The sequence below is a fragment of the Mustela lutreola genome, chromosome 16, assembly GCF_030435805.1.
Source record: "Mustela lutreola isolate mMusLut2 chromosome 16, mMusLut2.pri, whole genome shotgun sequence".
NCBI lineage: Eukaryota > Metazoa > Chordata > Mammalia > Carnivora > Mustelidae > Mustela > Mustela lutreola.
In genome coordinates this window covers 47,439,479-47,463,358 of record NC_081305.1, presented here as the reverse complement: position 1 = coordinate 47,463,358, position 23,880 = coordinate 47,439,479, and the positions used below count along the sequence as shown (strand labels likewise).

At 44.9% G+C, this 23,880-nt stretch overlaps 1 protein-coding gene across 9 annotated transcripts; it reads right to left on the bottom strand.

The window, feature by feature from the left end:
* Window positions 1-509: 509 nt before the first annotated feature.
* On the bottom strand, window positions 510-23,852 carry ZNF606 (zinc finger protein 606). Of its 9 annotated transcripts, XM_059152271.1 has the most exons (9): window positions 23,381-23,852; window positions 22,894-23,235; window positions 22,244-22,398; window positions 21,227-21,283; window positions 20,630-20,712; window positions 10,490-10,616; window positions 9,941-10,036; window positions 9,754-9,792; window positions 3,425-3,561 (listed from the first exon to the last, which is right to left on the bottom strand). In XM_059152271.1, the coding sequence occupies exons 3-8, from the start codon at window positions 22,272-22,274 to the stop codon at window positions 9,758-9,760; spliced, it is 429 nt and encodes a 142-aa protein (XP_059008254.1). In that variant the 5' UTR covers window positions 22,275-22,398; window positions 22,894-23,235; window positions 23,381-23,852; the 3' UTR covers window positions 3,425-3,561; window positions 9,754-9,757. The 9 variants fall into 9 exon arrangements, with proteins under 9 accessions (XP_059008245.1, XP_059008253.1, XP_059008247.1 ...); XM_059152262.1 differs by lacking the exon at window positions 9,754-9,792 and having other exon boundaries at window positions 510-3,561; XM_059152270.1 differs by lacking the exons at window positions 20,630-20,712; window positions 21,227-21,283 and adding an exon at window positions 9,435-9,578 and having other exon boundaries at window positions 510-3,561.
* Between the last annotated feature and the right edge of the window lie 28 nt (window positions 23,853-23,880).

Here is a 23,880-nt window from a genome sequence, read left to right as displayed (position 1 = left end):
TGTGGGTAGTGAAATCCTAGGGAACCCAGGTCCCAGAAAATGCACTGATTCTGAATGTCTAATCCAGATTTCATATTCCAAAGGAAGTGTAGCTCTCATGTTACCAGAAATCATTCAGGAAAGAGAGCAAGGTAACTTTCTCATTGTTCCATGATTTCTGGGTTTTTATTATTAAATATCTATCATAGAAAACTGAACAAAAGAAAAAAAAATAGAAAAAGATCACTGGAGAGACAGCATAACATAGCAGTTAAAAACATGACTCTGGGGACGCCTGAGTGGCTCAGTTGGTTAAGCAGCTGCCTTTGGCTCAGGTCATGATCCCAGCGTCCTGGGATCGAGTCCCGCATCGGGCTCCTTGCTCCGCAGGGAGCCTGCTTCTCCCTCTGACTCTGCCTTCCACTCTGTCTGCCTGTGCTCACTCTCACTCTCTCTCTCTTACAAATAAATAAATAAAATCTTAAAAAAAAAAAAAATAAAAAATAAAAACATGACTCTGAAGCCAAAAATCTCAATTCCATTTCTTAATAGCTGTGTGTCCTTAAGTGGGTTTCTCAACATCTCTGCCCCAATTTCTCCATTTATAAAGGTACCTATCTCATAGAATTAAGGAGACTGAACAAGTTAATATTTGAAAAGCATTTAAAACAAAGCCTAGCACATGATAAGTGCTGTATGTGTTTATAAAACTTTTTAAAAAATCTTAAGTTAACAAGGTTAATTTCTCCATGGGTCCTTCCAGTCTCTATCCAGATGGTATACATTTTTTAAGATGTTATGATATGTATGTACAATTTTGCATTCTTTCATTCCTTAACATTATGTATACTGAAGCAGTGTCCACAATTATAACCTTTAGTGATTGCCTAAAACAAATTACAAATGAATTGTCCAACGATGCAATCGTAAGTGAACCATGGACACTGACACACTGGGTCATAAACTGTCACCTCTTGTTCCACTATCAGTCTCACACTTCTAGGTAATAATCTTTCCACCATTAGTAATCTCATTTACTAATCTTTTCTAAGGTTAATCTTGACCAATAGTAAATATCCCGTTCAATATTATTTTTTCTTAAATTCAGATTTAGTATTTCATATTCTGTTCCTTAAAGGGCACCCACATCCTCCCTTTACAACAGCAAAATCTGTACTTCCACTAAAGTTTCCCATCTATCATTCCAGCTTGATGCAAAACAGTGTACTGTCTTTGAAAAACTTTTCCCAGAATAAGGTTTTCCCCTCAACAATGCACTCAGATCCACGAATAGCTGAAATCTCTTGCGAAAAGAAGTCTCATTCCCTACATTCATGTTCCGTAAATAGGATTCCTGGTGGACCATTAGGTGAGTTTGGAGTTTTCTTCACTGCAATTATCTGATGTTAAATAAAGGCTACATAACTGCTGAAAAGCTTTTTCCAGTCTTTTCTTTCATAGGTTTCTTCTAAGAAGATATGTTCTATTAAGTAGTAAGTCTTCCTGGATTCTTACTAAAAAATTTCCCCTCTTAGTTTATAGGGTTCTTTTTTCTTTTTCAATGTGTTACCAAATGTACAATAAAAGAAAGATCTATCAATTCAATTCACAGTTTCTCTTCACTATGATTTCTCTGATGTTGAAGTAGGGCCGAGTGACCACTAAAGGCTTTTCCACAGTCACTGCATATAAAGCGTTTCTCTCCACTATGCATTCTCTGATGAATAATAAGAGAAGAATTCTTACAGAAAGCTTTCTCACAATGATTACATTTGTAGGGTTTTTCTCCAGTATGGTTCCTAAGATGTACAATCAGGGAAGAACTCTCATTAAATGCCTTCCCACATTCATTACATCTGTATGGTTTCTCTCCAGTATGAGTTCTCCGATGTGCAATAAGGTGAGAGCTACAGTTAAAAGATCTTTCACATTGATTACATTTATAGGGTTTCTCACCAGTGTGAATTCTCCGATGAGCAACAAGGTGACAGCTCTGGCTGAAGGATTTCCCACATTTATTACACTCATAGGGCTTTTCTCCAGTATGAGTCCTTTGATGTCTAACAAGGTGAGCCATCTGGCTGCAGGATTTCCCACATTTATTACATTCATAAGGCTTGATTCCAGAATGAATTATTTCATGTTTAGTGAGGGCTGAGCGTTCTCTGAATGCTTTGCCACATTCCTGACAGTTATAGGGTTTCTCTCCTGTGTGAGTTCTCTGATGTGCAATAAGATGGGAGCTCCAGCTGAAGGATTTTCCACATTCTGTACATTTGTATGGTTTTGCTCCAGAGTGAGTTCTTTCATGTTTACTAAGGGCAGAGTAATCCCTGAAAGCTTTTTCACATTCATCACATTTAAAGGGCTTCTCTCCAGTATGCATTCTCATATGGGCAATAAGATGGGAGCTCCAGCTGAAAGACTTCCCACATTCAGTACATTCAAAAGGTTTTTCTCCAGTATGAGTTCTCTGATGTCCAATAAGATGGGAGTTCCAGTTGAAAGATTTCCCACATTCGTTACATACATAAGGTTTCTCTCCTGTATGAATTCTTTTATGTACAATTAGATGAGAATTCCAGCTGAAGGCTTTTCCACATTTATTACATTCATAGGGCTTTATTCCAGTGTGAGTCCGCTCATGTTTAGTAAGGGCTGAACGATTCCTAAACACTTTTCCACATTTATCACATTCATAGGGTTTCTCTCCAGTATGTGTTTTCTTATGCTGGATAAGGTAAGAGCTCCAGATAAAAGATGTCCCACATTCATTATATTCATAGGGTTTCTCTGAGGTGTAAGTGCTTGTATGTTGAGTAAGGAATGAGTCATACCCGAAGACTTTCTCCCATTCATTGTATTTATAGGCTTTCTCTACAGTACCAATTTTCTGATGTTCCATAAATGATGAAAAATAAAAGATATTCTCATATTCTTTGTAATCATACTGGTTTTCTCCAATATGAAGTTGTGGATGTTCATTATATGATGGGCTCTGGTTAAAGATTTGATGGCATTCCTTATATTCATAGAGTTTTTCTCCTGTATGCATTCCCTTACGATCACCAAAATGTAGTATATGATTGAAAGATTTAACAGCATCAGGACATTTGAGAAGATTATCTCCAGTTTGTATCTTTTCAGGCTGAATAGGCTGTATGGACTGGTGGCAGGCTTTGTCATAATCAAGATTTCCACAGGTAATCTTATCTGCATACATTATGGCTGAGTTGCACCGCCAGCTTTCAGCATTTGTACCAGGCTTATAGAAATGTTCTATTTGAGAAACTCTCTGAGATGGAACAAAGTTTAAGTTCTGGCTATACTCTGCTCCAAGTTCACAGAATTCAGAACCTCTTTGAGACAGTACTTGCTTTTGCATGAAGACCATTTGCCTCATAGCTGTACTCTGATTCATGTGATACATTTCTAATTGGTCTTTACATCCTAAGACTTCTAACCGGGAGAACAAAGGATCATCCCATATGTATCTTTCCAACTTCATGCTATGGGATTGTTCTTCTTCCAAAACGCTTTGTGTTGGGATCAATGCTTTCCTTTCAAGATTTCTCATCCACTCTGAAAAAATGGGGGAAAAAAAAAAAGCGATGAGAGCACAAAGAAAAAACTTCTAAGAACACAATAGGAAAAGTGAGATTTACTGTCCACATTATTGAAAAGGCAAATGTGGACTTATTTTCAAACAGATGTGTAACACAAAGAAAGACTAATAGGGAAGAGGAGGATAATGAAAAGTGAACAACAAAGAGAATGTTTAACCAGAGTTAAGTGTGTACTGGATACTAGTAAAAACCATTTAAGGGGTATTTTCCTATGGAAAGGAAGACCAGAATAAGGGTGTGTGGTAAAGAGTTAACCTCATGGGGCGCCTGGGTGGCTCAGTGGGTTAAAGCCTCTGCCTTTGGCTCAGGTCATGATCCCAGTGACCTGCGAACGAGCCTCGCATAGGGCTCTCTGCTCAGCAGGGAGCCTGCTTCCTCCTCTCTGCCTACTTGTAATCTCTGTCAAATAAATAAATAAATAAAATCTTTAAAAAAAAAAAAAAAAAAAGGAGTTAACCTCATGGGGCACCTGGGTGACTAGGTCGGTTAAGCGTCTGCCCTCAGCACAGGTTATGATCTCAGAGTTCTGGGATCAAGCCCCATGATGGGCACTCTGGTCAGTGGGGAGCCTACTTCTCCCTCTCATTCCCACTCCTGCTCTCTATCTCTGTCTCTCTCTCAAATAAATAAATATTAAAAAAAAAAAAAAGTTAACTGCATACATGAGTTGGTCAAACGTTGCACATTTCCACAAAGGCCTGTTTCATGACTAGCCTTTGGCCAGCTACAGAAACTGAGGTCTTAGAATGGTCTAGGTGTGCTCTACACGCTTGAGGTCTTGAAGCACGCTATCTCAGTATCACTAAATAGTTCGTACAACTGTCATTTGCTTTCTTTCTGGGAAACACCTGCTTTCTTTCTGGGGATGTGGAGTTTCAGTGACTGCAATCAGTCCTGCAGGCGCTGTGTACCCAAATGTCCAATCCCCAGTGAACACCCTGGACTCCTAAGCTCAGGCAAGCTTACCAAGTAGATGACACTTCATACATGTTGTCACAACTCACTGCTGAAGGAAGTAAATGTGTCCTTTGCAACTCCACTGGAAAAGGACTATTACGAGCTTGCACTTGGTCTCCTCCAGAGTTGGTTCTTGCGTTTTTTCCCTTTGCTAACATTGCTTTTGTATCCTTTCACCATAATAAACCATTACTCTAAATATTATGACTTTTGAGTTCTCTGAGTCCTTCTAGGGAATGACTGAACCTAAAGGTGATCTGGGGGTCCCTGACAAAGGACAAAGTGAGTACTAGTAAGGTAAAAAATAAGAAATAACTTGCTTAAAAAATACGTAAGTAACCACACCTTCAACTAATGTCTATTTTTATTTTTTTAAAGGTTTTATTAATTTATTTTATTTATTTCAGAGAGAGAGAGAGAGATCACAAGTAGGCAGAGAGGCAGGCAGAGAAAGAAGGGGAAGCAGGCTCCCTGCTGAGCAGAGAGCCCGATGCGGGGCTCGATTCCAGGACTCTGAGACCATAACCTGAGCCGAAGGCAGAGGCTTAACCCACTGAGCCACCCAGGTGCCCCTTAACTAATGTTTAAATGATTCAAGTGTCCTAATTCATTTCTGTGTTTTAATATCCTGACTCCCCAACACATTATGACACCTGCCTCCCCAGAAGGAGGGGGTGGGGTTAAGAAAAAGTATCACCAATAAAAGTGAGTGGTCTGTAGTAATTTCCTGTTGTTGCTGTAACAAATTATCACACATGTGGCAGCCTAAAATAATACAACCTTATTACTTTATAGCTTTGGCAGTCAGAAGTCCAAAATGGCTTTCAATGGGCTAAAATCAGGGTAGCTTCCCTCTAGAAGTTCTAGGGGAGAATCCACATCCTTGCCTTTTCCTGCTTTTAAAATATTTTATTTTATTTTTTTATTTTTTGCCTTTTCCTGCTTTTATTTATTTATTTATTTATTTATTTATTTTAGTAGATGGAGAGGCAGGCAGAGAGAGAGAGAGGGAAGCAGGCTCTCTGCTGAGCAGAGAGCCGGATGCGGGACTCGATCCCAGGACCCTGAGATCACGACCCGAGCCGAAGGCAGCGGCCCAACCCACTGAGCCACCCAGGCGCCCCAGCCTTTTCCTGCTTTTAGAAGCTTCCTCCATTCTTTGGCTTACAGCTCCTTCCTCCATCTTCAAAGCCTATCATTCAATCCTGTTTCTGTCATCACATCTCCTTTCTGTGTCTCTGACACTCCTACCCCACTCTCATAAGGATCTTATGATTACCATGGGCCCACTCAGATAACACAAGATAATCCCTCCATCTACAAGGGTTTCTCACATCTGGGAAGCCCCTTTGCCATCTGAAGTACATATTCATACATTTAAGATGTGGACATCTTGGGGCACCTAGGTGGCTCAGTGGGTTAAAGCCTCTGCCTTCGGCTGAGGTCTTGAGCCCAGGGTCCCAGGATTGAGCCCCGCATCTGGCTCTCTGCTCAGCAGGGAGCCTGCTTTCCTTCCTCTCTCTGCCTGCCTCTCTGCCTACTTGTCATCTCTGTCTGTCAAATAAATAAATAAAATCTTAAAAAAAAAAAAAAGGGATGTGGACATCTTTTGGGGGGTAAGGATGGGGGGGGCTTGTCATTATTCACCCTACCACAGGGTCTAAAGCTATAGACACCTGACAGGCCCTACATCCTTGTCCTCTTTCTCTTGGTTTTTCTTCTCTCTTCCCTACAAACCATTTCCTTTGTTTTACCATCCAAGTCTGTTACAAAAGGAGCTCTACTCTGCTTGAAAACTTGCACTTATTACCAATTTCAAGCTTAGCTCCTAGAAGTTAGGTAGTGATCACCATACAGCTTTTGAATCCTTCCAAAAGGAACTTTAAGAACTAGTAGCTGACCAAATGAACAATTCTTGTCCAACTTTATATTTGATAACTGTGGCCCGAATATCCAGAACCAGAGACAAGACAACAAAGTAGAGTCTAAACTGCAAGTCAGAATTTATGTGAGGAGAGGACTTCTGAACAGTTATGGACAAAACACAGAGTGTATCACTGAGACACTGTAGAGATGTACATGGTGGGTGGGTGTGAGGCTGGAAAAGGAGATCAGCACTGACAGAAGCAACCCAGGAAGGTTTCACACAAGAGAAATGACATAAGCTCGGTCTTCCAAGCCTCACTTGACTATAGATCAACTGCTCTTAAATGGCATGAACTAGTCAGAAAATGAGAAAAATAAGAGAAAAAACTGAAGGTCTTGAAATCTAGTCAGAGTTATTGAAAAGGCTACTCTAATCACTACAGATTTACCAACAGAGACTTCATAATGGAAGATACCACCTAAGGTAACTGATAATAAGAATTTACTCATTAACTTGAGCTGGAAATTTTGTAAGGAACCTGAGAATTGGTGGGAGCTGAATGATAAAGCTGAATTTCAGAGGCAGAAACTTTTAAGAGGTAGAAAAGATAGTACTTCTTGGAGAGGAAAGCGTGGGAAGTCAGGATGAATTCTCAATTCTAGCTTAGGGGACTCACAGAAGGCTGGTGCCAGGGATATGCATCAAGAAGAAGGGAAAACCATCTAGAAGGAAGAGATGAGGTTCCTGATTTCTCGAGACTAAGGAGATATTTGAGACGGTTTGCAAGATGGTAGAGGCGTGAGGTTGGAGGCTTAGGATAGTGGCTCCGGAAGGTAACCCAGAATGGTCAGCAGCAAAAGTGGCAGAGTGAAAGCTTCCAGAATTCATGAGCCCTTGATGGAAGGTTTCAGATCTCAAGGGAAGCAACTGATGAGACTCCAAACCAGCCCAGTTCATTAGAATGGATGGAAGGACACCCACCTTCAGGGCTAAGAGCAGGCTACAGCACCGCGTTAAACTGAAAATAGCAAGATAACAGAACAGAGTCTATCACCATCTACTTTCAGAAAGGTGAAAATAATCATACCCCTATATGCTTGCAGCTGTATAAAGAAACTGGAAAAATACAGCAAATTAAGACTGATTATCTGGGGTAAGATGTCAGTAAAAATGGCAAAATAAGGGCCTTTGAAATTTCACCATTCCCTAAGAGCAACCACAACATGTAACTGTCAGAATCAATTTCCTCAGAATTCTATAAATTAACGAAAGTCTTGAAGCAGCTGAGGAAGGAGTTTATTCAAGAAAAACAGCTGTATTTTCATAATGTGAGCTTTGTGGCACTGTAAGTTTCCCTTGTCCCATCTGTGGCTACCCAGGTCCGCAGCAGCCTTGGAAAATTATAATCCGTATTTCTGGTACCAGAGGGAACAGAATGAAGCTGGAGGTTTCCCAAAGCCTCATTCCCAAAGAACAGTCATTATTTGACCTATTTGGTGGTTCCCTCAGAGACCTCCCCTGAAAGGCTGTCACGGGCTAGGACACTCTAGAAAGCTGGTATTTGTTAAACATTTATAGGCAATGTATTTAAAAAGTCACTACTGCCTGAGATGATGGGAAATAGCTGAAGCAAACAATACACAATACCAAGAAGATTTGTAAAAAGCTGCAGGTTAAGATGTTCACAGTGCTTTGAAAAGTTCTAATATATTCCTGGGAATCTCAAAGACCTATAACCATTAAACTATTACAGGTCAAAGACAGAATCCTGAAAGCAGCTAGAGAGAAGAAAATCGTCACATACAAGGGATCTTCATATGATTAACAGTTCATTCCTCTTCAGAAACCGCAGAGGCTAGAAAGAAAAATACTGTCAACCAAGAATTCTGTATCTGGCAAAACCTTCCTTCCAAAATGAAGAGGAAAGGAAAGCACTCCCGATAAGCATCACCTGAGAGAGTCTGCTGCTAGCAACCTGGCATAAAAGAAATGGGAGTCCTTGGGCGCCTGGGTGGCTCAGTGGGTTAAGCCGCTGCCTTCAGCTCAGGTCATGATCTCAGGGTCCTGGGATCGAGTCCCGCATTGGGCTCTCTGCTCAGCAGGGAGCCTACTTCTCTCTCTCTTTGTGTGCCTCTCTGCCTACTTGTGATCTCTGTCAAATAAATAAATAAAATCTTAAAAAAAAAAAAAAGAAATGGGAGTCCTTGATGTAGAAATGAAAGGACACTAGATAGTTAAGTCAAAATACAGGGCACCGCAGGGTGCCGGGGTGGCTCAGTCGTTAAGCCTCTGTCTTTGGCTCAGGTCATGATCCCAGGTTCCTGGGATCAAGCCCCGAACAGGGTTCCCTGCTTAGCGGGAGGCCTGCTTCTCCCTTTCCCTCTGCAGCTACCTGCTGTATTCCCTCTCTTGCTGGGTCTCTCTCTGTCAAATAAATAAATAAATTATTATTATTATTTTTTTAATTTTTAAAGATTTTATTTATTTATTTGACAGAGAGAGATCACAAGTAGTCAGAGAGGCAGGCAGGCAGAGAGGAGGAAGCAGGCTCCCTGCTGAGCAGAGAGCCCGATGTGGGACTCGATCCCAGGACCCTGAGATCATGACCTGAGCCGAAGGCAGCGGCTTAACCCACTGAGCCACCCAGGCATCCTAAATAAATAAATTCTTAAAAAAAATACAGGGCACCAATAAAGGTAACTACATAGGTAAATGTAACATAACATTACAAATGCATTTTTTGTTTGTAACTTTTCCCCCTATCTTATCTAAAAGACAAAAGCAAAGCAATAATTTTAAGTCTATGTTGGACATACGATGCATGTAATTTGTGACAATAACAGCATAAAAGGGGGAGAATAGAGATATACAGAAGGAATTTTTAGATACTATAAAATTAATGTTATCAATCCAAACTAGACAGTTATAAATTCAGATGTTAATTATAATTGTCAGGGCAACCACTAAGAAAATAGCTCAAAAATTTATAGGAAAAAAGTGGTTACCTTTGTGTGTGCCCTATGTGTGTAGGGAGTGTGGGAAGAATAATGCAGATAACAGCAGCAAAAGTAAATGAAACTTTTCAGCTTATTCCTTTGATGCAGCACTGGGTTTTCTGAGCCACGTGAATACATTACTTATATAAAAACCTTAAAAAAAAAAGAGTCTGTGACTCCTTGCTACAAGTTTGGCAATAAAGGAAATAAAAAATTAAAAGGCAGGTAAGCGAATGAGGAATCATCGAGAAAGGGGCAGCAGAGAATATGAGAGGTACCAGGAGAGTGGAAGGCAAGGAAAGAAAATGCAGCTCATTAAAACTGTTACCTTGTTAATAAGGTGGCCATCTTTGCTCTGTATCAACAGCTGCAAAAAAAGTCAATAGATGGGATAAAGCTCCCTGGAGAGAATCATGACTGTCTGAGGAAGGTAACTCCTCGTGGCCTCAGCCCATTTCTCAAACAAGGAAGGCTCAGAGGAAAGTTCCTTGCTTCCAGCCGGGGCCTGCCCTCACCTGGACAAGTGCTTTGAGGATATGCTTGTTCCACGGACCATGGCTCCTCTCCTTGCTCCAACAAAGAGATGACCTCCGGCTTGGCAATGTGATTCCCTATGCATGGAGGGAAAACACAGCTTTGTAAACTGCCCTTGCCTAGAATTCCGAGGTCTCACTCGGGCACAATAAGCAAGCAGTCTCTCTCGTTTTATGCTTTATATGCATAAGGAATTAGTCCCTGAATATCAGGGCTCAAGATCATCTTAGTCCCTCTGAGATGCCCATGAGGCCTTTTTTTTTTTTTTTAAATTTACTAAAGAGCGTTATTGGTTGTTGGTGGTGTTAACCATTGCTATTTTTTTTTAATTGAGATAGAAATGACATATCATGTAATCTCAGTTTCAGGTATACATGATTCAATATTTGTATACTTTGTGAAATGATAATAATAAATCTAGTTAATATTCATTAGCATAGTTGCATCCTGTGAGCTTTTTAAAGACTAAGTAGCAGAAAGTACTGTGATGGAAATTGCTTGCTTCATTTATTCAGGCAGCTCTCCCTTACCCACAGACAGCAGATGCCCATAGGTCTCCAGCATCACATCGCGGTACAGGGTCCTCTGAACAGAGTCCAGCTGCCCCCACTCCTCTTGGGTGAAATCCACAGCCACATCCTTGAAGGTCACTGGTTCCTAAAAGAGCACACATGTTCCTGCTCAGCCAGCTGCCACACCCTCCCACATTCTCTGGGGAGGAGTGAAGCTGACTGTACTGGGGAAGAGACAGGACAAAGAGGAAGTGTCCTGGATGCGTTCAGTACTGTAAATGATGTGGGCCAGGTCCCATTGGGAGCCACACGAGGGCCCTGTATTTGGGATGTACTCTCAGGGGAATTAGCTATGCAGGCCCCTACTAACTACAGTGAAGATGAGCACGTCTCTCCTAAGGCTCTTACCCCATTCCAGTAATACTGGCTAGTGAGGATGGGATTAGCACCAGGTCAGTGCCCACCTTCCTCTCTGGAGATGAAGATACTTAAGCGCAGGACTAGGACAAAAGCAGACCACAAGCACTGGGCTGGAGTCTGCCCAACATGTGGATTTCAGACCAGGATGACTGATCTAAATGTTTACAGGCTGTCCTCCTGGCCACTATCAGGAGGTTTCCATTTCCAGATCCTTCCTGTCCCAAGGACTGGAGCTGGGAGTAAGCAAAAAAGTTTGAGCAAAGCAGCCCAGGTGAAAGAGAATCAGCTGCAGTTGCTGTCAAAGCACTTGAGTTCTGGGGGGCCTGGGTGGCTCAGTGGGTTAAACCTCTGCCTTGGACTCCAGTCATGATCCCAGGGGTCTAGGATAGAGGCCCACATCGGTCTCCCCACTCAGCGGGGAGTCTGCTTCTCTCCCTTCCTTTGCCACTCCCCCTGGTTGTGCTCTCTGTCAAATACATAAAATCTTAAAAAAAAAAAAAAAAAAAAAAGCACTTGAATTTTAAAATGTTCCAACTGAGCTCTTTGGGAAAAAAAGAAGCAGGAATTCTTACTAGAAAACTAGAGGGGAAGATGAATTATAACCTAAGTCTGACTTTTGCAATGAACACATCTCTCACAGTGCTCTAAGATTTGATTTATTTGAGAGAGAGAGCGCAAGCACACCTCCAAGTGAGGGAGCATGAGAAGGTTGAAGGGAGAAGGGAGACAGGGAGAAGCAGACTCCCCACTGAGTGGGAAGCCCGATACAGTGCTCGATCCCAGGACCTGGGGATCACGACCAGAGCTGAAGGCAGATGCTTACAGACTGAGCCACCCGGGCACCCCTCTCACAGTGCTCTTAAGCACTCCGTTATCTCAGGGAGTCCCAGGTGGAGTGCAGTATGCTTTCACTTGTGGTGGTGGGACTGAGCCATGCATCATGGGTGGCAGGTTAGAATCCCCCATAAGCCCTGACAGCTTCTAGGTCCTCCCCTCCATCCGCAAACTGGCTTTCTGGTCTCCCTCTGGGTCAGTGAATTTCCACTCTGAGTGTCCTCTGTGAGCCGCTACCCATGCCTGCTATGTCCCTGTCTTTCCCACTACTTTCCTTTCTGTGCCCCAACCCGACCCCCAGCCAAGGCTCCCAAACTGGGCTCATCTCTGATCAGAGTCAGCTGTCGTGACTGGGTCCTCAGTGCAACAACTTGTACTGTCAGGCTCAACTGCTTTACACAATGTTTGGCTTAAAACACAGAATGGATTCTGCTGCAGTGATTCCCTGACAGCAAAACACACTTAAAACTGCTGGGCACAACCTCTCTTAGGGAAACTATGCCTCACCTTGGGACTCATCAAGGCCAATACCTTGGTTTTCTTCTACAGACCTGCCTAGGCCTTAGTTTCCTTGATGGGTGATGTGTCTATGTTTTACATAACACAAATAACTTAAATGTAACATTTGGACAGAGAAGTGCACAAAGCCTAAAGGAGCTGAAACCACAAGCTGTGTCCTTTCACAGAGCAGTCACACCTGGGCAGCGGCTGGGAGCCATGCTGTCCAACCAGATGCGCCTGCTGTGCTCACGCAGACTGCCTCACCTCCCCAGGGGGCAGCATCTACTTGATGGCTTCCATTTCACCCATGCTTAACAAGGTTCAAGGCCACAGCCTGGCAGCCATGGAGCTGGTGAACTGGGCCTCAGGTCAACCACCAGGAGAACCACCCCTCCCAAGATCCCAGTGGAATCCCTGTGCACAAATTTAAAAAAGGAACAGATGAACTACATCTAAGAGACACTGAAGGACTGAAATCATGAGGGAGTGATTCCGCAACCTTTAACCAAACAGTGGACATGGGCAATGATCATCAATGACTGCTAAATCACACATGGAAGGCAGACCAGGAACACGCCTGAATAACACGAAGACTAGTGGGGAGGCAGCTACTGTTAGCCTGATACGTCACATCACCAGAAAATGAGATCCCAGACATCCTATGCCCCTGGTGCCACACGTTAGGAAGGACTCAGCACCACCACTGATGTACTTGTGCCCAAAATATGGGACCCGAATGTACTCGGCCCTCCAGTACAGTGATCAGTTACAGGAGACAAAGGGAAGAAGAACTCACCCAATGGCATCAAGATAGCAACATCAGGCAAACCAACAAGACAAGGGACCTAATTTCTTCAGTATGTGACACACACATAGCGTGTGTGGTCCCCTTTTTTGGATCCTCATTTGAATCAACCAACCATAAAAGGTATTTAGGGAACAAGTGGGAAACTGAACACTGCCTGAGTGTTAGCTAATAGTAAGGAATCACTGTTAATTTTATTGGGTGTGTAAAGGTAGTGAAAAAGGTATTATTTTCTTAAAAATTATGTACCTTTTAGAAAGACACATGTTAAGTGTCTATAAGCAAAATAACAGAATAGCCGAAATTTAAGATATTCCAGTTTCCGAAAAGTGTCAGGACAGATGAAAAGAAAGGCAGAAAGCTGAAAGCTGATGGTTGTCATTAACGAACAGGGTGTCTGTAATAATGCCGCCGACCAAGAAATGTTCACATCCTAAATCCCAGAACCTATGAGTGTTATCTTACTACGACAAAGGGACTTTGCAGAGATGTGATTATGTTAAGGATGATGATTTAGGGAACTTACCTTGGATCAACCAGGTGAGCTCAGTGTAATCACAAAGGTCCCTGAAAGTGAAGAAGGGAGGAGGGTCAAGCCAAAGCAGGAGATGAGACACTGGAAGCAGAGGTGGGAGTGATGTACAGGGAAGATGGAGGTGGGGACCAGGAGCCAAGAAATGCAGGCAACCTCCAGAAGCTGGAAAAAGCAAGGAAACAGATTCTCCTGGAGCTTCCAAAGGGAACACAGCTCTACAGAGCTCCCCTGCCACTGCTTTCGTCTGTGAAAAACGTTATCATTTATTGACATCTGAAGGGGAAAAGACATAATAATATATGCCAAAGAGGTATCAGTGGGAAGACAGAGCTGGCCAACTGCCAAAAGCCTACAGACCCATTTTAGACTTCTGAGCTCTAGAACAAGAGAGTAATCTGTACTTTTCTAAACCACTAAGTTTACAGTGATTTGTTACAATGGTAACAGGAATAACATAAGGTTCAGATTCCACCTTACAGTTGGAAAATCTCCCAAAGTTTTGTTAAGAATGGGAACTACTCCGAAGAGGCCACTGGCACGCAGTGCTCCACACACTGCTGCACGACAGGGAACAGAGGAAAGACTAAGGAAAGAGCGGAGCAGATCTCAGTCTCACAGGTCAGAAGGGGCTACGCTGGAAGAGGTTCCCAGGTGAGGCTTTGGGCCCTGAGCTGAAAGGATAACGGTGAAGGCAGGATGGGGGAAAGGGAGGCTGGAAATGGGGGTCTGTATCCAGGAGAGCTCTGCCTGGTGTCCCACCTCCCGACCGACCACTCCACCTTGTGGACAACATGCCCATCTGCCGCCCTGCACTTGCACTTGGGCAACACGGGCCACACCCTTCTCACACACAAGAATGTGGGAGGTTCTAAGGCTGCTCAGGTGACCAGCAACCCCAGAGCTGAAATCTCTTCCACAGGACATGGGGTAGGGAGGTTTGTGGCCTGAGAGCCGATGCACACCCGAGAAACCTGAAGCACAACCAGCTTGATAATCCAGGCCCAACCAGGTCCATGGAGCTTAGAGTGAGACCTGTCAGGAAGCAGATAGATAGACACACACACAAAGGGAGGCTAATCGGGAACCAGAATAGCTCAGCCACAACAAAGCAGGGTGCTCCAAGATGGCCTCACCGCGCTTTCCTTCCAGACACAGAGACCAGAGCCCTGGATATGCGAGGAACAAGTGCAGACAGCTGGAAAGACCAAACTCAGGGACCAAAACAAAAACAGAACAGAGGCAGCAGCTACATCCAACTTTCAATGACTTGAAATTCCATTTCCCCAACTGGAGATGTCAGTTATAGAACAGGCCAGGATGATACGAGAGAGGCTCTGAAGGAACAAGAATTCCCTGAACACGAAGACGCAGCCCTTGCTTCAGGAGGCCCACCACCTAATAGAAGGCCTCAGAAACGGAACAAGTACAAAGGAACAGGACAGATTTTTTTTAAATACAAGAGTTCTTGGGACGCCTGAGTGGTTCAGTTGGTTAAGTGGCTGCCTTCGGCTCAGGTCATGATCCCAGCGTTCTGGGATTGAGTCCCACATCGGGCTCCTTGCTCGGCAGGGAGTCTGCTTCTAACCCTCTGCCTCTAGCCTGCCACTCTGTCTGCCTGTGCTTGCGCTCTGTATCTCTCTCTCTCTCTAACAAATAAATAAAATCTTTAAAAAAAAAAAAAGAGTTCTTAAGACACACACAAAAAATACTAGCCACAAGCAAAGACACATGTTTAATAAAAATATTCTGGAAAACATTAGACTGATAAGACACCACAGAGTTAAGACAAGCTATAGACTGGGAAAAGAAAATTCACATAAGGCAAAGATTCAGGATCCAGAATGCATGTAAAATGTCTGCATATCATCAGGTCAGAGACCCCACACATCTAGGAACGAAAGCAGATGGACGGTCAGTGATGACATGGAAAGATAATCTCACCAGCAGTCAAGAAAACATGAAGGAACACACTATACCTTTTCAGTCTTGAGATAAGCAAAAATTAAAAGACCCGACACTGCAAAGTGGCAACAGAGATGCAGGGAAAACAGGCACTCTTTTGCAACGGTGACAAGAGGCTTTGTACCTTCCAAGAGCCGCGTGGCAGCACTAGTCGTATTGAAAACACATACACCCTGACACTAAGCGTCATTCTGCTTCTAGGGGTATGTGTGTGCACCCAGTGAAATGACAAGAATTTTCACACTGCTTCTCCTGGAATAGCAAAACTGGTGGGGGCAGGGGAACTTCTGAGCCCATCCGTCAAAGGATGAACAGAGGGTGAAAGGAATGAACTTAATCTCTCACATGGATGGACATTCAAAGTAGCCCTGAATAAGCAAATCAAGATGTAGAAAAGCAGGTAGGAAAAGGATTGCCTTAAAAAAAGAATGGGGCGCCTGGCTGATTCAGTCAATAGTGCAGGAGACTCCTGGTCTCAGGGCTCTGAGTTTGAGCCCCATACTGGATAGAGAGGACTTAAAAAAATCTTTCAAAATAGGGGCATGGCTCAGTGGGTTGGGCCTCTGCCTTCAGCTCAGGTCATGATCCCAGGGTCCTGGATCGAGCCCCGCATCAGGCTCTCTGCTCAGTGGGGGGCCTGCTTCCCCCCCCCCCCGTCAAATAAATAGGTGAAAATTTTTTTTTTTTTTTTTTTTTTTTTTTGTCAGAGAGAGTGAGCACAGGCAGACAGAATGGCAGGCAGAGGCAGAGGGAGAAGCAGGCTTCCTGATGAGCAAGGAGCCCGATGCGGGACTCGATCCCAGGATGCTGGGATCATGACCTGAGCTGAAGGCAGCCGCTTAACCAACTGAGCCACCCAGGCGTCCCCAAAAAATTTTTTTTAATTTTATTTATTTGACAGATGGAGATCACAGAGAAGCAGGCAGAGAGAGGGGGAAGCAGGCTCCCTGCTGAGCAGAGAGCCCGATGCAGGGCTCGATCCCAGGACCCCGGGATCATGACCTGAGCCGAAGGCAGAGGCTTTAACCCACTGAGCCCCCCAGGTGCCCCTAAATAGGTGAAATGTTTAAAAAAACAACAAAAAACCCTAGAATATTAGGGGCACCTGGGTGGTTCAGTCGTTAAGCATCTGCCTTCAGCTCAGGTCACGATCCCAGAGTCCCCAAGTCAGTCTCCCTGCTTGTCAGGAAGCCTGTGTCTCCCTCTCCCACTCCCCCAGCTTGTATTCCTTCTTTCACTATCTCTTTCACTCTGCCAAATAAATAAGTATCTTAAGGAAAAAAGGAAAAAGAATATTACTATATGATATTTGTAGGAACAGATTATCTACTTATGAGCATGAAAATTATGTGTGAACACACCAAAAGCAGTCACCCTGCATAAGTGCGGCAAGAGAATCTAGCTGTTCATTCAGAGTAATGGAGATCATGTTGGATTACTTTTCATACTTTTCTATAACTATGGATTTGTCCAAACAAAAGTTTCGACCAAGTATTTCCAGATTTGTAGATGTTATAAAAGTGGAAGTGATCGTGGACTGCCAAAAAGGAAGGAAAAAAACACCCCCAGCTGAATGTTGGGGCCCAGAGCTCATGAAGGCCTTGAAGATACAGAAAATGCAAAATCAAGACTGGACATGAAACAGAAAGAAGGGGAAAGGGGGAAGTCAAGGACCCAGTCTCAGCAGCTATGGGGACAAGAGGGACCCTAGCAGCTAGGAGTGAGCTGTTCCACTCCCAGGTAACCCTTACCCGAACTTGCATCTGCAAGGATGACTCAAAAACGTCTCACCCAAATTTCCTGTAATCGTGTTTGCACACTGCATCTGGCACATACGTTTGAGCATGTACCGGGGCTCTCCACAGCACTTTATGGAGTCTGCTAACCAGTCGCTCATCTAAACCACGGGAGGGCTTGAGGGAGGGTGCACAGGGTGCTAAGATGGGTCTCAGGTCCTGCATTATCTGAAACCATGGAATCTGGGGAAATTCAGATGGGTTCTTCGGCATCTTCGGAATTTCATTAATACTTAGTGCAGCTCTTTGCAGGGAAGGCAAACAACTCTGAGGAGTACTAGATTATTGTCATGGGCATGTTTACCACGCAGAAAGCACTGGTGGACTGTTACACAGGGGTTTGGGAGTTTCCATATTTGAGGAAGCTGGCTGGAGTTTTTTTAAATGGGATATTATTATTTTCCCCCTTCAAATAATGGGATCTGAGCTCCCACTAGTTGAAAATTTCACTAACCAACATGTTCCTCAAAAGGGACTATTCAGATAACGAGGGAGGACAGCATTTGACGTTTTCACCAGGTGAGTGCTTTATTTCAGCATTTAATTTGGAGGAACAATAGAGGGATATGGAGCTCTTGTTAGTGTTCCTGAAGACCTCGCTTAATACAAAACACACATGATTCAAGTCTTGAGTTTCCCACAGGGAAGAATCTGAAGTGTGGGGAGGGGCCAGGAGCATGTTCTCAGAAATCACAACTCTTCAGACATTGGAGGGTGTTGTCATTTCACTTCTCCATTTTATTTTCTCAGCATTAACTCTAATGATTATTCTCAGAAACCCTCGCATAAATTAACAGCAGAGTGCAGCCCAGTGGTTATTAAGGTTTCTTCACAATATTTCATTACTGCTAACTCTGTTCCCAAGGGACTGATTCGGGGCCCACCTTTCAGCCTAGCCCCACTGCTGATTCTGTTACAGAATCTAAACAGGATCATATTATCATAGCGGCCGTGAACATCACGGTCACCCAAGTTCTGATGCCAGAACCACCACTCCACATCACGTGCTTCAGGCCTAGCTGCCTCCCTGGGATGGCAGTGCTGCCCCGTGGGAGCAGCATGCTTGTGATGCACTCTGCCAATCAGCTTTGAAACTGTGGGAGATTCTATTACATTTTTTTTTAAATTTGGGGGGAGGCATAAAGTTGAAATTTTATTAATATGTTTATATCTCAGTATCTTCTATTTGCTTGATTCATTACTTTAACTTAGAAAAGAAAAACCTAAATATAATAATGAAATTATTTTTCTTCATCTTTCATAATAGGGAGTCAAAAAGGTAAATGTGAATTTCATGAATCAGGATGAAAATCTCTCTTTTATAAATATGGAGATAACCCTAAGAAACCAAAAAACATAAGTTAAAAATGGCTGCCTCTGAATCATAAAAAGAAATAAAGCGTTGATATGTACAACATAAATGATCCTTAAAAACAGAAACCAGACATGAAAGGCCATATATTGTATGATTCCCTTTACATGAAATGTCCAGAAAACAAAAATGAAGAAAGTAAATTAGCAGGTGCCAGGGGTTGAGGGCAGTGGGAACAGGGATTGACTACTAATGGGTACAGGATTTCTTTTTGGCTGATGAAAATGATCTACAAGTAGATATTGATTGGTAATAGTTATCCAATCCTGTGAATATATGAAAAGTCATAGAACTAAGGGTATGACTATGGTATTTGAATAGTATTTTTAAAAAGTTGTTATTAAAAAAGTTTTGTTGGGTGCCTGGTGGCTCAGTGGGTTAAGTCTCTGCCTTCAGCTCAGGTCGTAATCTCAGGGTCCTGGGATCGAGCCCTATATCGGGCTCTTGCTCAGCAGGGAGCCTGCTTCCTCCTCTCTCTGCCTGCCTCTCTGCCTCCTTGTGATCTGTCAAATGAATAAATAAAATCTTAAAAAAAAAAAAAATAAAGTTTTGTTTAGGGCATCTGGGTGGCTTAGCTGGTTAAGCAACTGCCTTCAGCTCAGGTCTTGAACCAGAGTCCTGGGATAAAGTCACTCACACACCAGGCTCCCAGCTCCATGGGGAGTCTTCTCCTCCCTCTGACCTTCTCCACTCTCCTGCTCTCTCTCTCTGTTTCTCTCTCAAATAAATAAATTAAAAAGTTTTGTTTGTTACATGCTGCCTCTAATGAAGAAACTGGGCAAGAAAAAAGGGAGATGTCACCTTTCCAATACTATCTACTCTGCTATCTTATTTCCGGCCACCTTTCCCATATCAACTCTGCTGTCCTGTTTCTCTCAGGAGCCATCCTTATGCCCTTACTGTCACAAAGTTCCCCTGCTGTCACTCCCTTACACCTCTAAAGTCTTCTCCTAGGCCCTGGTCACAATGACACCTGAAATGCAAGCCTGCTTCCCACAGCCCCCTTCTCCCCACACTCTGGCCAGGGACACCCTTCCAACCATATTTTAGATACTCGCACCTCCTGCTCCCAACACTTATGAGGCTCTTTATTACCACCAGGATGACCCTGGCTCTGAAGTAGGCATTCAGGGCACGGCAGGGTTCATCCTAGCCTCTCCATCCTAAATTCTGATTGGGGTCAGCTTTCACCCAGACGCTGGTCATGCAATACCCCCGCCCCTGCCACACACCAGTGGTGCTATACAAGGCCAGACCTCTGCTTACCAGGCTGATGAAGCCCTTTTACCTCTTGGTGCAAGTGTGTTATGTCTCCCGGGCAGCCTCTCTCCCCACAATGGAAGGATTCCAGCTGCTCTGAACTCCAGAGACTCTATGCAAACCCACCCACTTGCCAAGGCATTAGTTGGGCTCAGCTTTGCCAAGGCTTGGCGCCTCCCTACACATCTCAGGCTCATGTCCTAAACCCCATGTACAGCACCAGCAGGCCATGAGTCTCAGTAGCCAAGTGAACCATCTTGGAAAAGGAACTGAGAATTCCTCAGGACCAGGGCTTGTCCATGTTCCCGTCCCAGCAAGCACAGAGCTCACAGGACAGCATCAAACTGAATGAGGCACTGAACACATGAGAAAAGGTGGGAGGAGGAAGGGGGGCTGCCGGCCAAAGGGGTAGCTCTCCACCCCCAGAACAACACATAGCAGAGCTGGGGCTCAGGAATGGGAATAGGCTGGTTGATAATATGACTCCCAGTCACAGAAAACTGTTTAAATTCTTCCTGAATGTTCAGAAAGCCATAAACTTCTGGCCGATTCCTTCTCTGCCCAAACTCTAGCTGTTATAAAGTGATGAACACAGACTAGGATGGCAGGGGACAACCCGGACACCTTACGGAAGAGCACAGCCCTTCAGGAAAAAGCAGAAGCCCCACTTCACCTGGATTTGGGCTGTCGGGAACCCAGTGGCCCTCCTCTCCTCCTTGGCATTCTCTTCCACATGGCAGTCCTGAGGACACAGAGCTGGGGAGGAAAACAAAGTCACAGAGGCAACTCTCTTTGCAAGAACTATGCCCACACAAGGCCTTCCTCCTGGGGGGGCGGGGGAGGGTTGCTCAGGGAGAGCCAGTCGGGCAAATGAGAAGACTCACCTCCTCATTTTACAGATGAAGGAAATGGGGCTCAGAGAAGATAAGGAATGTACCTAAACATGAACCCTGCACTGTCCCTGTTTGCTGAGGCACTATCTCTGAGAAGCAATGTCATTCACTTCTTCTGGGCCTGAGCCACAAATGGCCACACATTTATTCTCATGCACCCTGTCCTGGAGGTGTCACCATCACTTTATCTCCCAGTGGCATGTTCTGATCCTTTCCTGTTCCAGCTCTGCACAGAGACAGAGCTGAACCAGAGTCCGTCCTCTCCCACCCCGGCTCTAAGCCCCCAACTCTGATTCCTGGCCAAGGAAGGAGAGTGCTGGGAGAAGCCAAGACATAGAAGCCAACATGGCCAATGGGGACACAGGGTCTTGACTCACCCCAGGAGGCCCATGGATCAACAGCTGTGATTCCCCAGGACTGGTCCGTAAGGACACCTGTACCAGATCAGGTTAGGACAAGTAAAGACAAGGCACTCGGACAACAATCCTAGTGACTAAAGGCAACAAAATGGAAAAGGAGGTCTGTCTCACTAATGGGTGTAACAAAGTTCCATAAATACAGCCCACGGGCATGTGACAAAACCCAACATAATAAGCTAGATTTAAACCAGAAATTCATAGGTAAGTCATTATCAGAAAATCTGCTGTGATGTAGCCACAGAACAGTTAAGAACAGAACCCCTTAAGCGGCCAAAGAGGTATCTAATAAAATGTTTAACATTGCCTAATTTTTAAAATAGTCTTAGTAAGGCACTCCCTAGATGTCTTTATGGATAGATAAGTGAAACCTCACTTAAAGATAGTATACCGCTGACATCACACTACTTAACAGATTTTTTAAAAGATTTTATTTATTTATTTGACAGACAGAGATCACAAGTAGGCAGAGAGAAAGAGGAGGAAGCAGGCTCCCACTAAGCAGAGAGCCCGATGCCTGGGCTCGATCCCAGGACCCTGGGATCACAACCTGAGCCGAAAGCAGAGGCTTTAACCTACTGAGCAACCCAGGCGCCCCTTAACACTTTTCTTAAATTACATGCCAATGCTGTAAAACCAGAAACAAAAATAAAGCTAAAATATGTCAGTGGTAGAGAAATTCTGATTGAATGTATGACTGTCTAAGAAATCCCACAAATCACTAGAAAATCTCTTGGAACAAAATGAGACATCTTAGGACTATAAAATATACAAAAATTACACGGTGTTTTACAACAAGTTTCCCTTCTCACCAACAACCAAACTGTTTTTCTTTAAACGTCACTCAGTTCTAATTCTATACCAAGACCAAGAGACCCCCTGCAATCCCCCCAAACACTTGGCCCCTGCCCAGCTTTGACCCCTGGCTGCAGCAGGTTGCTGCTGGGAAGGCCCAGAAGAAACAGAATTTGGACTCACCCCAGGAGGCCCACGGGTTTATGGCTGCCATCTCACAGGATCAATGGACCAGGTACCTGCCCAGATGCACAGGGCTAGGGACTCGGGTAACTGACGGAATACAACTGCTGTACCAACCTAATGACAAAATGGAAACCACAAAAGCAGTCCTTTCTCTGGAAAAGATCCAGAGGGAACAAAGTCAGCTTATAGGCAGAAGAGCAGACTTCTGTAAGCATTGTAAGAAAACAGAATTTACATGTCAAAACAACAGAATGAAGAGTGAGATGATTAAGCTGAAAAAAGAGCACAATCCGGGATGAGAGGGTGAAAATTTGTCACTGGCTCCCAAGAGACAGCCAATGACAACTTCGAGGTAACTTTTTGGTGATTCACAAAAATTACTGTATCTACTTGCACCGCCCCGAAAATTAGTGGCTGCCTAGAGCTGGGTAGGGAGAAATGCGGACGGACCGCTTAACGGGTGCAGGGGTTTCTTTTGGGAGGTGATGAAAATGTTCCGGGATTAGATGGTAGTTTTTTTACTTCAATTCTCTAAATGCACAACAAAACCAGTGAATCGTAGTCTAGAATTGTTAATTTTATGTTATGCGAATTTTATCTAAAAGGAAAGGAGGAAGAGAAGCAAGAAATCAACCTGCAAAACATACCAGGCCCAAGGCTGTCGTGTTTCCTGGAGCCCAGACCACAAACTCCGGAGGTTCCAAGTCTTTGTGCAAGCCCCAAGACCTCTCTGAGGCCTCCAGGGCAAACTGGCAGAGCTCTGCGGATTCCTGGGAGCGCGCTTAAAGCACCAGGGCGCCTACTGGGCCCCAGGAACACCAGGACCTGCTCCAAAACTCAAAGTAGGCAAACTATTCTGCACCGCGGTTTGCAACTTAACGAAGTCCGCCGTCACTGCAAGCGTCAAGGAAGCGAGGCCTGTTCCCCTCCCGCGTTCGTCGCTGTCCTTCAGCGCCTCTGGCGAACCCGCGAAGACAAGAAAACACCCGCTGGGGAAAGAAAGGTGTTCGTTCCCACTAACGGCCTCAGAGGCATCCTCGTCACCTGCTGCACCACCTCCCGCCTGATCTTCCTCTACAAGACCCGGGGCGGACGGGATGCTCAGGAGCCCGTACAGGGAGCGGCAGGCCTTACCTGGTTCGCGGCTCCCGGCCTCCCCGCCCCGCGAGCCGGTCCCCGCCGCTCTGGACAAGCGACTTAGCAAGCTCGGGGGCGCTCGGCTGGGGGCGTCCGGCTTTTGTTCCGCTCCAGGGTTCGGCCCGGTGGTGCACCTGGGACCCTCGCGCGCGGCCGGGGAGACAAAGACGTGCCCGGCCGACCACTGAGCCCCGGCGCCAGGCCCGACGTGCAGGGCTCCCCAGGGCGCGGCCAGTTGGCCGAGCGCGGCCGCGATCCCGGAGGCGGGAGAACCAGGAGAAACGGGGGCGCGAAGCCAGCGCGGAAAGGGCAGACGTGGAACCCGCCCTCGCGCCGCGCCGGCCCAGCTGGCAGGCGCCGCGCCTTTCCGCTCGTTCTCCCGACCCTCCTAGCCCTCAGTGGCTACAGTGGCTACAGCGCCTACAGACCCACCGCCTCGGCGGCAGACAATGGCGGCCGCTCCCCCGGCGTCTAACAGGGCGCATCGCGCGGGCTCC